The 16,208-nt window shown below is 30.2% G+C and overlaps 2 protein-coding genes across 3 annotated transcripts; one reads left to right on the forward strand and one right to left on the reverse strand.

Moving 5' to 3' along the window:
- The first annotated feature begins 1,622 nt into the window (after positions 1–1,622).
- LOC105139492 (ribosomal protein 1) lies at positions 1,623–4,268 on the forward strand. Its single transcript, XM_011045948.1, has 6 exons — positions 1,623–1,714; positions 2,294–2,385; positions 2,508–2,618; positions 2,746–3,050; positions 3,193–3,602; positions 3,837–4,268. The coding sequence occupies exons 2-6, from the start codon at positions 2,301–2,303 to the stop codon at positions 4,093–4,095; spliced, it is 1,170 nt and encodes a 389-aa protein (XP_011044250.1). The 5' UTR covers positions 1,623–1,714; positions 2,294–2,300; the 3' UTR covers positions 4,096–4,268.
- A 6,104-nt stretch (positions 4,269–10,372) lies between these two features.
- On the reverse strand, positions 10,373–13,982 carry LOC105139494 (ribonuclease P protein subunit p25-like protein). Of its 2 annotated transcripts, none has more exons than XM_011045950.1 (8): positions 13,646–13,980; positions 13,015–13,095; positions 12,748–12,836; positions 12,584–12,658; positions 12,250–12,311; positions 12,103–12,165; positions 11,297–11,497; positions 10,373–10,726 (listed from the first exon to the last, which is right to left on the reverse strand). In XM_011045950.1, exons 1-8 carry the CDS (start codon positions 13,766–13,768, stop codon positions 10,647–10,649), a joined length of 774 nt encoding a protein of 257 aa, XP_011044252.1. In that variant the 5' UTR covers positions 13,769–13,980; the 3' UTR covers positions 10,373–10,646. The 2 variants fall into 2 exon arrangements, with proteins under 2 accessions (XP_011044252.1, XP_011044251.1); XM_011045949.1 differs by lacking the exon at positions 10,373–10,726 and adding an exon at positions 10,733–11,215 and having other exon boundaries at positions 13,646–13,982.
- Positions 13,983–16,208: the final 2,226 nt, after the last annotated feature.

A 16,208-nucleotide genomic window follows, 5' to 3' on the forward strand; every position in this document is an offset into this window, starting at 1 on the left:
TTTTTCTTTCAAGATTCATATATATTAGATGAAACAGTAACAAAAAACACTGAACATGACCATAAAAATACAAAAAAGGAACAAAATTAGGGAGTACTGGTGGTGACACTGTTTCCGCACGGAATCCTATTTATTAGTTAATAAAAAATCAGAAGAGGGGGGTAGGATACCTCACCTCACGTTGTGCTGTTTACTAAAATAGTTTTTTTATAGATTTTTTTTTATTTATAATTTTTTTAATAACTTTTAATATTAGATTTATTTAAAATTAAACTTAATAATTTTTTTCAATTTACTTATTATAAAGTTATCACATACTTGTGAATTAAATTCCAAATTTAACAGATTAACTTAGATTTTTTATAATTTTATTATTTAATATTAGTTTAATTAAGAATCTGATTTTATTATTTATTTCATTTTATTTTTTATGAAATTATTTACATCTTAGAATCCAAGTTATGGGTCTAGTGAGTTGGCTTTAGCTGATCTGGGCTATTTTGTTGGGCTATTTTTAATTGATTTTTTTAGTTTCGTCCTTTAATATTAAATTTATTAAAAATAAAATTTTAAAATTTATTTTAATTTATTTTATATGAAATTATCATAATATCATGAATATATATATATATATATAAACAGGTTAACATAAAATCACTTGAATATATTATTGTCTCAATGTTTAGTCAAAAATTCTCATTTTAAATATTTATATTTTAGTCAAATTATATTTAATAATTATCCAGGTTGTCTTTAAACAAATTAAAATGAATAAATTATTTTAAATTAATTATTACATAATTTATTTTTTTACTAAAAAATACTAGTAAAATTTATATATTTTTTTATGTTAGAGAAATATAGATTTAATATACAATATAGCACATGCTAGTAACCTAGTTCAAAGTATTCATGATTTAAGATTAGCAACTTATTGATGGATATCTACGAGAATAGAGGAACTAGTGTTTTATATGATAAATTTAGTAGTTAATATATAAATTTTTGTATTTTTAATTGTTATTTTTTAAACTTCATCATTTTTTTAAAATTAAATTTTATAATTTATTTTATATAAATTTATTATAATCTCATAACTCGGGTAATAAATTTAATTTGTTAATTCAAATTAATTAAAATTAATTTAATATATTGTTGTTTTAAAGTTAAAAAAAAGGTTATCTAAAAAAATCTCAGTTAAACTATTTTTTTTACAAATTATTCAAATTATTTTTAAATGCCAATCAAACCATATTAACTTAATTCCTTTATGATATATTTATTTTTTTGAAATAATATTAACAATATCTAAAAAAAAAAAATTTACGCTCAATAAAATTTTCACCCGACCAATCTAGTATATATATACATACAGTGGTAGCGATTGCTGCCCTAATTAATTAAACGGGAATTCGAAAGTACATATCGTTTCTTTTCAAGCAGGGAGTGATTACTAATCAGTAGGGAATGGCTATTGGGCCTGCAAAACAAGATTAGTAATTACTTTCAATGGCCCTGACACTCTCTAACAATTAGTAATTGGACCAGTACAGCCCAACTAAAAACTTAGGGCATGCATTTCATCCAATTAGCAGGTCCATTTAAAAAAATGAGGAAAAGAGTGTTGTTATATAAAGGCCAACTAGGGTTTATTGACACACTCTGCCTGCTCTAGAGTTAGAGGCTAAGCTTTTTCGGGTCGCCGCAGCCGGAGGTATCTCTTCTCCCTGTCTCTGAGATTTTTCTCTCTTTTACCTGTTTGGATGCCAAGAAAATGTAGAACAACAGAAAATAAAATTTAGGTTTCCGAATCTCATTGGTGTATGCATATAGTTATAACTATATTTACTTCTCTGGAAAATGTTCGAAACCAAGAGTTGTTTTTGTTTTGTTTTTCATACTACTAGCTATTACTGTTTTGTTTTTCTAGCAATTAGCAGATCATTAGCGTAAGGTCATAAGAATCATTATAGTTTCTTTTATCTTGATTCCTTGAATATGCTTTTTTCTTGTTTTTCATATTCAGTTTCATGCCTGTCTGATTTTTTTTACACATGTTTCATTTTATCTTTGCTTGAGTGCTGCCTAAAACGTTTTCTTAAGTAAATTTCTACGTTTGAAAGATCTTGTATTTTATGTAGTTTGCAATCATGTTTATCCAAGTTTGGGTTTTTGTCATGCGATGCGCTAATCAGTCAGATTCCAGATTAAGGGGCAATTGGAACTTTACTATTTATTTAATTAGATTTATTTCTAGTTGGTTAATCAATAAATGTTTGATTTTGTGGTGAAGGAGAAGGATGTCTCACAGGAAGTTTGAGCACCCTAGACATGGTTCCCTTGGATTTCTTCCAAGGAAGCGGGCTGCTCGTCACAGAGGAAAAGGTTATTATATATATTTTTTTTCATATTTTATATTTTTTTTGGGTTGTAATATCATCGCACTGCTTGTATACTGACAGTTAAATCCAATTCAATCCTTTGATTCTTGTTTTGGCTTTGCTCAGTGAAGTCTTTCCCCAAGGATGACCCTACCAAGCCTTGCAAGCTTACTTCCTTTTTGGGTTACAAGGCTGGCATGACACACATTGTCAGAGAGGTCGAAAAACCAGGATCCAGTAAGCAAAATTTTCAACCTAAAATGCTAACTTTGTGACGTTCTTTAATATCCCTTTGTTTATCAGTTTTTTGAACCAGCACAAATAAGGTATTTGTTGTGACTTTTATAATTTACTTGTTCTGTAGAGCTTCACAAGAAGGAGACCTGTGAGGCTGTAACAATCGTTGAGACACCTCCAATGGTGATTGTTGGAGTTGTGGGTTACTTGAAAACACCAGCTGGCCTCCGAACTCTGAACACTGTTTGGGCTCAGCATTTGAGCGAAGAGGTCAAGCGAAGGTTCTACAAGAACTGGTGCAAGTCCAAGAAGAAGGCGTTCACCAAATACTCAAAGCAGTATGAGACAGATGAAGGGAAGAAGAGCATCCAATCACAGCTTGAGAAGTTGAAGAAATATGCAACTGTTATTCGTGTTTTGGCCCACACTCAGGTATTAACCCCTAGGTTAACTTTTCACTTGTCAATTTTATATTTCTGTGCAAGTCATTTGGCAAGACCTGTGTGATTTCTTCAGCTTCTTGTTTTGTAAATGATTTTGACGTGATAATTTTTCATACTTTAACACGTTACAGATCAGAAAGATGAAGGGATTGAAGCAGAAGAAAGCTCACTTGATGGAGATCCAGGTCAATGGTGGGACAATTGCTCAGAAGGTGGATTTTGCTTATGGTTTCTTTGAGAAGCAAGTCCCAATTGATGCTGTTTTCCAGAAGGATGAAATGATTGATGTTATTGGTGTCACAAAGGGTAAGGGTTATGAAGGTGTTGTCACTCGGTGGGGTGTCACTCGCCTGCCTCGTAAGACCCATAGGGGTCTTCGTAAGGTGGCTTGTATTGGTGCCTGGCACCCTGCAAGAGTCTCATTCACTGTTGCTAGGGCTGGTCAGAATGGATATCACCACCGTACTGAATTGAACAAGAAGATCTACAAGGTTGGCAAGGTGGGCCAGGAGACACACACTGCCATAACCGAGTATGACAGGTAACGGATTCTTGGGACTTTGCCAAATTCTGTATGATACATGGGCGTACTGTTTCTTTGGATAAGCCTTTATCCTTATTCTTGTCCGCTGGTTATCCCAAAGAAAAGAACTTGATACCAACCCATTTTACTAATTTGTTTGATAAATCTGCTTAACATGCTTAACATGCTAAGTTATCTAGAAATTCAGCTGCATTGACGATTTTTCGTTGACTATATTGTATTATGGAACAGGACCGAAAAGGACATCACTCCATTGGGTGGTTTCCCTCACTATGGTGTGGTGAAGGACGACTATCTGATGATCAAGGGATGCTGCGTTGGACCTAAGAAGAGGGTGGTTACACTCCGTCAATCCCTACTCAAACAGACATCTCGATTGGCTCTTGAGGAAATCAAACTCAAGTTTGTGGACACGTCCTCGAAGTTTGGACATGGTCGCTTCCAGACAACACAGGAGAAACAGAAATTCTATGGACGGCTCAAGGCATAATTATGCAACCTGGAATTTTTAGTTATTGTAGTGAATTGAGTCTATTCCGAGGCTTTGACGAGACAATTGTGATTGGAGGTCCGAACAATTCTTGTTCGAAAATATTTACTTCGCAATTTTGAATTAGCATACCGGCTTAAATACTGTCGTGCTCGATTATGATTTTTCCTGTCTCCATGCATTTGCTTTATCTCGTCCTTTTTTTTTTGTTTTTTTGTGCTTATCGTCAGCAAGTGTATTTTGTTTCCCTGTGCCCAACCCTTGGGCTATGTACTGTGAAAATGGTTATTCTTTAAAGTATAATATTTTCTTAAGAGAAAATTATTCTTTGATATTATTATATTACAAATAATATGTTAACATATCAAAAAATAATTAATTTGAAATTTAAGAAAAAATAATTGTTTTTTTTTAAATTACCTTTGAAAGCTGTAAATGTAATGCTTAATTTGTCTTTTCAAAACAAATAATATTATCCAAAACACTAAGTCTATTATTAGTTTTAATGTATCCCAGGACACAAAATATCTTTATCCCATTGTTATTTATCTTCTATCTTGATTTTGATTTTGGAGTTTTTTTCACTAAGACACAATCAAATAATGAAACAGTTGAATTACTATATTACCCTCATAATTTGATTTTTTTAACCTTAACTTTAGGGGCTTGATTGTAATTTTACATTTGTTTGTTAATATTGTTTGGTTTTAAGGGTTTTTTTGGTTTTTGCTAAAAAAAAACAGAGAGAAATTAGTTACGCGTGCTTTGCGTGCATTAGACGCTTCGTCGCCTTTTAACCATGCCTGTGGCTGGCTCTAATAGTTGCAATTGTAATTCTACCATGTTATATTATTACGTGATTCATCTCAATGCTTTTTTCTTTTTTCATGACGTGTGTATGGTGGTTCAAAATGGTTTAGTCTAAATGATTTTTTTTTTCTTTGAATTACATGCTGGTCATGCAAAAATTCATCTTTGAATTACATGCTGAATTACATGCTGGTCATGCAAAAATTCATATTTGCCCTTCGATTTTTTTTATGATTTAGTCTTTTTTTCTTATTTGCGATTTTTTAATTTCAATAAATTGTTTCTAATTAGATTTTAACTTGATCATTTTAATTTTTTAATTTTTTTTAAATTTGATATTCATTCTTTTCATTTATATTTGTTTTATTTTGAATTATTTTCTTGATTTTTTTTTCAATTCCACCCTTGAGCATTTAATTTTTATGTCAAACTTGGTCCTAATTCTTTTAATTGCTATTTCTTAATCATTTTCTTAATGGGTTTGTTTGGTAAAATTCTATCCCTATATATTTAATTTCATTTAATTTTTATGTCGAGTTTATTCTTGATTTTTTTAATAGTTTTTTTTTTTTGCATTGTTCTTCTATTGATTTTATTTTTTTTTATTTCATTATTCAATGTTTGTTCGACTAAGAATCTTGCTTCCTCTTCAAGTTCGTGTTTAATTGGGTCATCTTAATCTCATGATATAATTAATAAATCTGAATGATTAGCTCGAATCTTACTGATTTGTTTTTCAAGTTTACTAGTGTTTTGATTGCTTTCTTATTTATAGGGACATTTCAATTTCATAATGTAGGTTATGTGTTTGATTTGTTGACCTAAAATCTAAGTAACTATCGGGTTCATTGAAAGCTTTTTCTGCTATTTTTTTTTTATTATTTTAAAATTAACTTATAATTAATTCCATGATAGGACCCAATTTTAAAATTTTATAGGTTGTAAGTTTTTAAAGATTTGACCATATTTAAGATGTTTGTCTTAGTTTCCTTGATTTTTACAAATATTTTCAATTTCACCCTTATAATTCTTTTAATTTTTAAAATTTGATCTCTATGTTTTAACTGATATTTATTTTAGTTGGGAATATTTTTTATTTTTTTTCATTAAATTGCATCCTCCTTGAGTTTTTCCTATTAAATTTTATCCTTATTTTTTATGTTGCTTTTATAATTCTTTTTATTAATATTTTTCTACCGATCTTGTCCTTCAAAATTAAATTGATCGAGAATTATGCTTTTTAATTGAATCTGAATAAAAAATTTCATGGAATGTGACTTTTAGAGATTAGATCATGTTTAAGAGCTTTGCCTTATTTTTTTTCTTTTTCTAAATTGATGTTATCTTATTTTTTTATCCTTTTATTTAACTTTCTTTTTCTATGTTTTTTTAGTTTGATTTTATTGGGTTAGCTCTCGATAATATTTTTCTATTTCACCCCATCATTTTTTAATTTATAAATAATCTATCACATGACAAATGATTTTCAATTTCATCCCTATTACTTTTTAATCTTTCAAGTTTGGCCCTAATTCTTTTAACTATGTTTTTTTTTGTTTGTAATAATTCGTTTTTTAAATTTATTTAACCCTCATTGAGTTTTTTCTTGTCATATTTTAGCCCCATTTTCTTTTTGTTGATCCTTTTGTTTTGCAAGTTTTTTATTAATTTTTTTTTTTAAATTTCATTCTTTAAAATTAAATTTCATGATGTTTAAGATTATTGATTGAATTCGGATTCATAATTTAACAAGTTACAATTTTTTAAATTGCAATAGATTTAGTAAGTTCATCTAAGTTTGTTTGGTTTTTTCTTTTATTTTAATCTGATTTTTTTTTTAATTTGACTCTTTTTTTATGATTTTTTTCAGTTAGGTTGACATTGAGTTGTTTGATAATTTAAATGGGCTCAAGTGTGGTTTTTTTTTTGTCAGTTTATTTACTGATGTTGATTTTTTAAAAAAAATATTTAAATTACTAGTTTAATCAATGACTTAGGGCTTGAAATTTTTTTTAACCTACCATTTTGTTTACATTAAAAAAATTATTCAACTGTGACAACATGGAAACAACATTTCTAGTAACTACTGTTGGTTTGTTAATTTTACAAGGGTTATTAGCTACTGTCAAATTTAAATAGGTATATGTATATATATATATATATATTAGTCTTCATAACCAATGTACACTGTTAATTTTACAAGGGTTATTAACTACTGTCAAATTTAAATAGTTATATATACATATATATTAGTCTTCATAACCAATGTACAAGAGTGCTTTTGTATGTTTAATTTATCATGCATAGTAAAATGACTAGAGTATCTTTAAAAATAGAAAATTCAACTTATATTTAGGGGTATATTTGTATTTTCACTTCTTTTTTTTTGTTATTACCTTGTTGTTAGAAGGGTACTTTTGTAATTTTAGATATAAATATTATTAAAAAAATAGGTGGCCTTAAGGTTATTATGCTCGTCGAGCAGCATGTGAGACGCCACCTAGTGGCTAAATGCTGGCTTTAGAACGACATTTAAATTGTCTCGATGACTTCTTCTTTTCTAGGTGCAGTGTATAGCCAACAAACCTTAAGTTTAGCGTTGATGACCTTTTTTTCGATCTTCTTTCTTCTCCTCAATTTTAACGCTTGCCATTGCAAATTCTCAAAGCAACCATTCAATTTATTTTTTCTTCATATTTGATGCACGTTCTTTTTTTTATTATTTGTTTTATTTGAAATAGTTTATAAAATTGAATTTTTTTTTTTAATTTCATCCTTCAATTTTTTACATGTCAGCTTTGGTCTCTATTCTTTTGATTGTTATTTGTTTTATTTGAATTTATTTTATGATTTCATCATTTTTTAATTTTTTCTATTAAATTTAATCCTCATCCTTTTTTTTTATGTTGATGATTTTTTAAATTGATATTTTTTTGAGTTTTATCTTCAATATTAAACTAGTTGAGAGTTGAGTTACTTGATTAAGCCCGAGTTTAGGATTTCACAGGTTATGAGTTTAAAAAATTAACAAAAATTTAAAAGATTCGTTCGAGTTTGCTTGTTTTTTTTTAAGCTTATATTTTTTTTAGTCTTATCCTTTTACATTTATTTATTTGACACTGGACTCGATTAATTTTTTTTATTTACTTTCTATATAATTTTTTTATTGATTTTGAAAATGACCTAAATTATCTTAGGTATTTTTATTTTTCATTATTTGTTAAATTTATATATTTTTAAATATTTTATTTTTAAATTAAATTAAATTATTTGATTAAATATAAACACTAGATGTTTATTTCATGATATTATTATTTTTTTATTAAATATAAGCAAGGAAGCGTGTCACTAAATTTTATCGAATCATTAGCTACCAAAAAAGTTTCTCATGATTTGAATATTTTTTAAATAAAAAAATTGAGTGAAGCCCACGGCATTGTTAGAAAAAATACATGAAAGATTTGAATGTCATAATAAAGACAAATAAAAAAAAGAAAAAAAGATTTCAAATCTAAAAAAAATTATTATTCCTAACAAACTAAGCTATAATTCTAAAAATTTAAATTAAATCATCAAAAAATATTTTACAAATATTAAAAAAAAACAATACGCAATTAGTCCATAAATCATATTTTGTGGGTACCATCGCTAGTTTTTGCTACAAGGCTGCCTCTTTGTGTTCCTATCGCTTGTTTCTTTTTCATTTTTTGATCCTTGAACCTTAACCTCATGTTCTGCTGGGCCGTATGGATTAGCTGATTCGCATGTTCGAGCCGAAGCATGTATTGCCTATGTCCTCTACAAAAGAATAAATTAATATTATTATTATTAATGAGTTGTTTGCTGGATTTAAAATGGAGTTTTCATTTGAAAAATAAGATCAATAAATTATTTAAATTAAATATGTACTGAGAACATAAAATATACTATATATTATACATACATATTTTGAATATTTTTATTTGTTTTTGTATTCTTAACAATGTGAACTCCTTTTTCAAATTCGTTTAAAAGTAGCTCTTTACATTTTACATTGAGTGTTTGAGAAAGTAAAACGGGAACAGATAAAATGGAAAATGATTATTTTTTATTTATTTCTTTTGCGTATTCTTAACAGCGAGTGTTTTTCAAATTTCGTTTCAATCATTAATTAAGTGGCAAACACTGGTTGTTCAAAACTCAAATCCTCAAAGCACATTTTTTGAACTCAATTGCCTTGTGAAGAGATGGACTAAGGAAACGAAGATGTTGCTTTGCTTGTGTGCCGAGGAGCAAGTGTCTCGGGTACTGCAAACTCAGAAATACATGGGTTTGTGGCGAGCCTCTTGACCCTCCTCTCTCACGCTCTCGACTTTCTAAATCAACGAAGAGCCAAAGGCCCAAGCGACGACGCTGATAAACTCTTTATTTTAGGGTTTATTCAAGGTCTGCATCTAATGTTAAGTATACACATTGAGGGACCAATAAGTGTTATTGCACCATTCTATATGTAATTTCACCATTTTACGTTTCAAGTCAAATAAATAATGTTTACTGGTGTATCATATTTTATACAAAACTCATTTGCTTAAGAGATTGCTCAAGAGACATGTGATATAGAAGAGTCAAAATTAGAGTGATGACTCGTTAGTCCAATTTTATTTTTAGGCCAAACCTTGAATTTAACTTTGTTAAAATCAGTTATGATTATTTTTTGTTTGATTTGGTTTTTATTAAAAAATAATCAAATCAAATTAAAAAAAATAAAACCAATTTAAACCGATCAATTTTGGTTTGGTTTTTTAAAAAAATCTAGTTCAAATTAGTTTGACTTGGTTTTTTTCTTATTTTTTAGTTTCAATTTGGTTTTTTTGTTTCATACTTATAAAACTAAAACCAAACTGAACTAGTTAGTTTTTTCAAAATTTTAATTTTTTTAATAGTTCAGTTTTTTTTGTTATCTTTTTCTAGTTTTCTCAATTTAATATATTTTTTAATTTTTTGGCTCACTCCTAACTAAAACCAATCGCACATAAATCTGGTAAAAAATAAAACTCAACATTTTTGAACTAACTATACATTAAATCCAAATGCAAATAGATCTAGCAAGTCACTGAGCTCAATTCTTTTGAGCTAGGCTAGCCTAATGCTAATCTCAACATATGTAAATCTAATAAAATACCTAGAATACCAGACCCAACTCAACTCAACTCTATTGGACTTGATTATGCACAGACCTGAAAAGATGTATAACCCATATCCTTGGGTTCAGAATTATTTCAGATTGAAATATATAGTCATTGGCCATTACTTATCTCATGTTGAGTTGTAAGATTATCCTTATAACTCTTACAATGGAATCTTAAAGAGCTTAAGATAATCATCTCCCGACACTCTTTAAGTGTATAACACAGGGAAAGAGAGCGCATTCATAAGAAAAAACCATCAACGCTAATGCCCGACTTACGAAAACACAGAAACGCTGGAATGGAACTGGAAGAATGTACTGCTCTATTATTCCCTACACGAGAAGAAAGTATACAACTTTTTTGGTTTTTGTCAGAAGCGGTAAACAAAAATAACCCTACCTTCAAACTACAAAAACAAGGCCACCACGCATGATGAACAGGAGCTTACTATAACTAACATGCCTGGAAATTAATTAGTGAAATCCACTGTTTAATTTCTATTTCACTTAGAATAAGGCAAAATAAACAGAGCAGGCATCCAATCTAACCAAATTCTACAACCGAGACTAGGGCTCACTCAGCTGCCTGGGCTGGGCCATCCGGTCTGAAACCCCGACCACGCCCACGACCCCTGCCCCTGCCTCGTCCTCTCCCTGCATGGCCAAATAGTTCTAATTTCAGATGAAGATGATAACCAGAAGAGCATATATCATTTGAAAACCATTTCAGCACTTCACCAGTGGATCACTGTCGTGCACTCCAGCATCACCTTATTTGACACAATGAACTCCAAAAGAGAGCCAAGAAATAATTCATAGTTTTCTTCTCTATTTTTTTAGCTCAACTGAAGTTCTGGATACTTCCATCAATGGATGTAAAGATGTTTTCAAATGATGAGGAAGAAAAGTGTGATTATAAGAAAACAAAATATGATTAATTTGGTTTCTAAAGATCATAAAAAATAACTATCATGCCCACAAATAGAATGAATTGAGTTGTATCATATAGCATAAATGTGGAAGAATTCCATGATTCAATGCAAATGAGGAAAGGACCACAAGGGAGCACAAGGGAGACAACTAGAGGGTTCCTTTGATGCAAAGCTGGCCAATTATCAGCAAGAGGAGGTTTTCTATTTGTACCTGTTACAAATTTTATTTGTAACATCTTAAAATCTATTGAGCAGGAAACAAAGTTATGATGACATGATTATGAAATCTTACCACGGCCCTGGCCAACAAATGCTCCGCCCCCATAGTCGTTATAGCCACCTGACTGTTGTGGCATATATCCACCACCATAACCTCTTCCACGACCACGATAACCCCGTCCTCTTCCACGACCTCTCCCCCTGCCACCATATCCACGCCCAGCATCCCAGCCACCATCTCCATTGTACTCCACCCCTCCATTACTAGTATTTCCTGTGCACAGAATGGAAAATGACTTCTTGTTACTTTCCCAAAATAAAAGCAGATATAATGAAAGATAAACAATAGGCAAGGAAAACAATTGATCTGAGGTGGAAACAGAACTATTAGCCAGTTCAGATGATAAAACTTGAAATAAATGTTGCATCACTGTTTTATGGAAGTGATCGAGCTATTCAGACATCTCATCCCACCAAAATTTTCTGCTCATCTATAATTCACATAAGCACCAACATATTAAAGAGATCAACGCCAATCATCAAAGTTCATGTCATAATGTTCCTACCAAATACAAGCCTACATGCACACCCATTTTAGACAATAAGAAAGTATAGTTAGTTAAGGTACTGCAACAATCCCTGTTACAAAAAGATTGCTCACCAACAGCTCAAGCAAAGTATGATTTGGTTGATTTACTTCATCTCCTAAATCCCACCCAATATTGCTTCAAAAATCTATTTCCTGATTTAAAAACATTGACTCACCAACAGCTAAATAGCATACAATATATAGTTATTAGAAACAAAACACGCCCCCAACTGCAACCAATAGAAAACGAGTAGTATATCAAGCACAGTTAAGGTTGCGCCATTTATTACCTCTACCTCTTGCCATTCCTCGACCACCACGCCCTCTCCCGTGCCTACGAGGAGAGCCCCCCTCTATATCAATAAGAAGAAAGATAAATGTCAATTGACATGCCACGAAGATTACAATCAGAAAGAAATCAGAAGCATTTGCATTACCTCCTTCATAATCATATTCAGCCAATGGTTTCACTTGATCAGCTGGAATAGGCAATTGGTAGCTAGAGAAGAAGTAGATCAATGGTATTAAAAATGCACCAAATTTAAGACTAGAAAGTACTCCAAAATCTTGTGATTTCTCCGTAGAACATGATGTTAAAAAGCTAACAGTTTTATACATGCATGCTTACATATTTATGGATGCAAGCATATGTATATATATAAGTATAATACAATAGAGACTGCGGTGAAATAGCATTGACTCAATTTTGTCTCAATGAAAACCAATTTGATCAGAGTATTAGCTTCAGGCACAAAGGCAGATCCAACTTACCCTGTGGAGGATGTATCCAGTTCCTTCTTGGATAGAGTAATTGTTATCACCGACACGTGACGAGTGGTTTCCAAGCTGTATTGATGACAAATGAATCAATATTGCAATCAAGACAAAACAATACACCATAAAGGGGCATGGAGAATGCTCCGGGGAACTCTTACGGGAGAAGACCCTCCTCTAGTGGCTCCCACATGTCAGTTATATCAGTAGAACCAATGGATGTATTCTGATAAAGACCAGCAATCCTTCTCTGAAATAGAAAGGAAATTCTTGGTATAATCAAAGATAAAACAAATGGAATGACAGTTCTGACAATACCTTGCAAACATATTCTAGTCTCTGTGTTAATCTCAATGAGAAGGTGCGGAAAAATTAGAAAGGCAAATTAAACAGGGAAAGCAGCAAAGTAGAAAAAATTAAGGAACTACCTTAATCAATTCAGCAATCATCACAGTCTTGTTTATGGCTCTTCCCATGGCCTTGAGAGAGATTCCATCAGATCCCTTCTCCTGTTAAAGTAACAAAAAGAAATCACCTTTAAATTCAAAGCTATACCACACCATAGATGAATATTTCACTTAAAGATATGCCAACAATTCTTACATAGGCTGAATTAGCAAAAACTGATGACTGTCAAGACAATATACAAGACAGAAACCTGTCATCATAAAATATGCAGTTTTTAATAGATAACATCAATCATATCCATGAATCTCATCTAGACCGGACCGACACATGAAAGTGAAACAAGGCTGTCTACAGCACCGTCTGCAAATCAAAGTCAGAGGCAAACACAAATCCCACTGCACCACACAGGTATCTAAAAAAATAGCAGATCATAATAAGGAAAATTACAGAGAATCATTATGCTTCACTTGCAGTCTTGACAGCACAAATAAATCAGCCTAAACTTTATTTTATTTTTTTAAAGTAAGAAAACGCAATCTCTGTATAAGCAAACGCACGCACAGGCATTCGAATTGTGAGGTCAATTTATTAATCAACGTTGTAAGATATGAAATAGTTTATCGAAACACAGAGAGAGTAAAAGAAAAGGACCAGAAAGAGCGTGGTGGCATAAGTAATGTAGTTCCTCATTCTTCCTTGAGTAGTGATGCGAATCTCATTCTCATTAATCGGTGTTTCGGTTCTTGGCTTCTCTACCCTCTGGTACCGATCCATTCTCTATGACGCCGAGAAAATAAGCAGGTAGAACAAATTGAACAAGCTAGGGTTTTTTTTTGTTGGCTCCTACGGTACCGTTTTTTGAGTTTTGAGTAGCAGCGCAGGGTTCTCTTCTCTTGTGTGTTTTTTGTTTTTCAGCTGCGAAGAGGTGAGGGAGATAAGAGGGGTAGGGTTTCTTCTGTTTTTTTGAAAAGGAGGGCGGTCGCTTCGGCAACGAGACCGGCTTGTTAAAATGATGACGTGGCTCCCTTGGGTATCATTGTAATTGTACTTTCGGTATATCTGAGAAGCGATGTCGTTTTTGTTATATTTGAGAAGGTTAGGGGTGTTTTATAGTACATTAAAAATTGTTTTTCAAAATATTTTTTACATTTAAATATTTTTTTTATTTTTTAAAATCTATTTTTGATATTCAAATATCAAAAAAATCTAAAAACATTAAAAAAAATTAAAAAAATTTAATTTAAAATAGAAAAACAAAAAACAAATTTTAATGAAAAACAATTTCAATTGAAAAACAAACAACAAATTTTAATGAAAAACAATTTCAATTTTAAATCAAACAGTCACAGGTACCCTCGAGTTTGTTTTTGGCAAATTCTGGAAGTTCAGTTTTGTGCGTGCGTGTGCGTGTGTGTGTGTGTTTTAGTTCATGCTGTCCGTTAAAGTGAAAAGAAATATATGCTTTTTTGAAGAGAACAAGCGACAGATGAACAGTGCTTACGATGGGTGCACGAGTGTCTTAGATTTATAAATAATAATATATGATTTGTACAACAGATACAGGTATTTATAAATCTATAAGCATTTAGGATGATTTTTTACAGAATAAATAATAGTATTTTTTTTATTCTCTAATGATAACTAGGTACTTTTTTTTTCCTAAAATTATAATTACAGAAAGACACTGGATTGATGACTTCACTCTGCAGACCATGAGCACAATTTTTTTTTTCTTTATGAAATTTTCTAATTCAGTTATTAATTTTTTTAATTTTATCTTTTTATATTTTTATATTATCCTAATTAAAAATTAAGTATAGTAATTTATTTTAATTAACTTCCTATTGATTCTCATAATGTGAAAAGAATATCCCAATGTTAAATCAATTCTCAATTTGATACAATAGAATATAATTTTATTATTTTAAACAAGTTAAAAGTACATTTACCAAGATAGATATAAAAACAAAAGGGCAACCTTCTTTTCTTATTGCTTACTAGGGGTATATTTTGAAATTCAAGTCAACAATTTTTTTTTTCTCATTTTCCATTTTTCACCTATGTTTATGGGAGTTTTGACATTTTAATCTTATACTTTATTAGTTTTAACATTTTAATTTTATACTTCATTTGTTTTATAATTTAAACCTTAAATTTCATGAAAATTTAAGGAGTTCGTAAAAACACAAGGAAGGAGAGAGATATTTTAACAACCAAAAAAGTTGATATTTGCATCAATATATTTTTTTTTGACGGGAGAAGTTTTATTTGGATATTTTTAACTTCTTGTCTTGCAAAAAAAAATAGATTTGTGTTTATAGATTTTTTTTTGAAATGGGATGGTTTTTGAATTTTTGACTAATCAAATGTTTTTTGAAATTAGAATTTACTAAGGTTTATGGGATTATTTTTAGATTTTTTAAAATGAAAATATATTTTTGATGTCCAAAAAGTAAGGACTTAACTTTAAAAGCATCTAAAATGATTAGAAGACGACCTGTGGACGAACAAATAACATGTTAACTATTATTTGAAAAAATATACAAATAATATTTAGTTCACTCATTTTAAGGTAAAAAAACAAGGAGAGTCTGCAGACTTAAACTTCTTTTCAACAGGCTAGGTATGTTGACCCATCTAGACTAGTGTGTTTGTTTTTTTTTATGTTTTTTTTAAATGTAATTAAAATTTATCAAAATAAATAATTAAAAATGCACTTGAGATGTTATTTTATGAAATATTTTTTTTAAATTTTTTTAAAATAAAACTCCAGCATTTTTTTTAAGATTAAAAAATGCTCTTTTTGCACAACTATTCATTATAATTTTTTATTAAATTTTATTTAATGTCTTTCCGGGCATGTCTACTTTTCATCGTCGTATAATTATATACGAGATGTCATGCTTGTGTGTTGCCAACTATTCATTATATACGAGATGTCATGCTTGTGTCGTATAATTATATACGAGATGTCATGCTTGTGTGTTGCCATGGATTTACAAAATAAATATATTTGATAATATTATAATTGTAAACTAATATTAAATAAGTAATCAAAACTAAAGGTATGATAGAACCAATATTTCATGACATAAAAAAAGTTGTGTTGGTGATTAAAAAACTTACAAACTGAACAAAATGATTTGTAATAATTCAAATTTTTTTACGAGAAAATATGCAGTGCTTTTGTCATATTATTTAACTTTTTTGTTAA

This window comes from Populus euphratica, unplaced genomic scaffold (genome assembly GCF_000495115.2).
Source record: "Populus euphratica unplaced genomic scaffold, PopEup_1.0 scaffold202.1, whole genome shotgun sequence".
Lineage (NCBI taxonomy): Eukaryota > Viridiplantae > Streptophyta > Magnoliopsida > Malpighiales > Salicaceae > Populus > Populus euphratica.

Excerpts from the sequence above, each read along its gene's own strand:
- LOC105139492 (XM_011045948.1), top strand. The coding sequence starts at position 2,301 with ATGTCTCACAGGAAGTTTGAGCACCCTAGACATGGTTCCCTTGGATTT. Across the intron at positions 2,386-2,507 it reads TGCTCGTCACAGAGGAAAAG|TGAAGTCTTTCCCCAAGGAT; the intron begins GTTATTATATAT and ends GGCTTTGCTCAG. Across the intron at positions 3,051-3,192 it reads GTGTTTTGGCCCACACTCAG|ATCAGAAAGATGAAGGGATT; the intron begins GTATTAACCCCT and ends AACACGTTACAG.
- LOC105139494 (XM_011045949.1), bottom strand. The coding sequence starts at position 13,768 with ATGGATCGGTACCAGAGGGTAGAGAAGCCAAGAACCGAAACACCGATT. Across the intron at positions 13,096-13,645 it reads ATGCCACCACGCTCTTTCTG|GAGAAGGGATCTGATGGAAT; the intron begins GTCCTTTTCTTT and ends TTACTTTAACAG. Across the intron at positions 11,498-12,102 it reads AGGAATGGCAAGAGGTAGAG|GAAATACTAGTAATGGAGGG; the intron begins GTAATAAATGGC and ends TTCTGTGCACAG.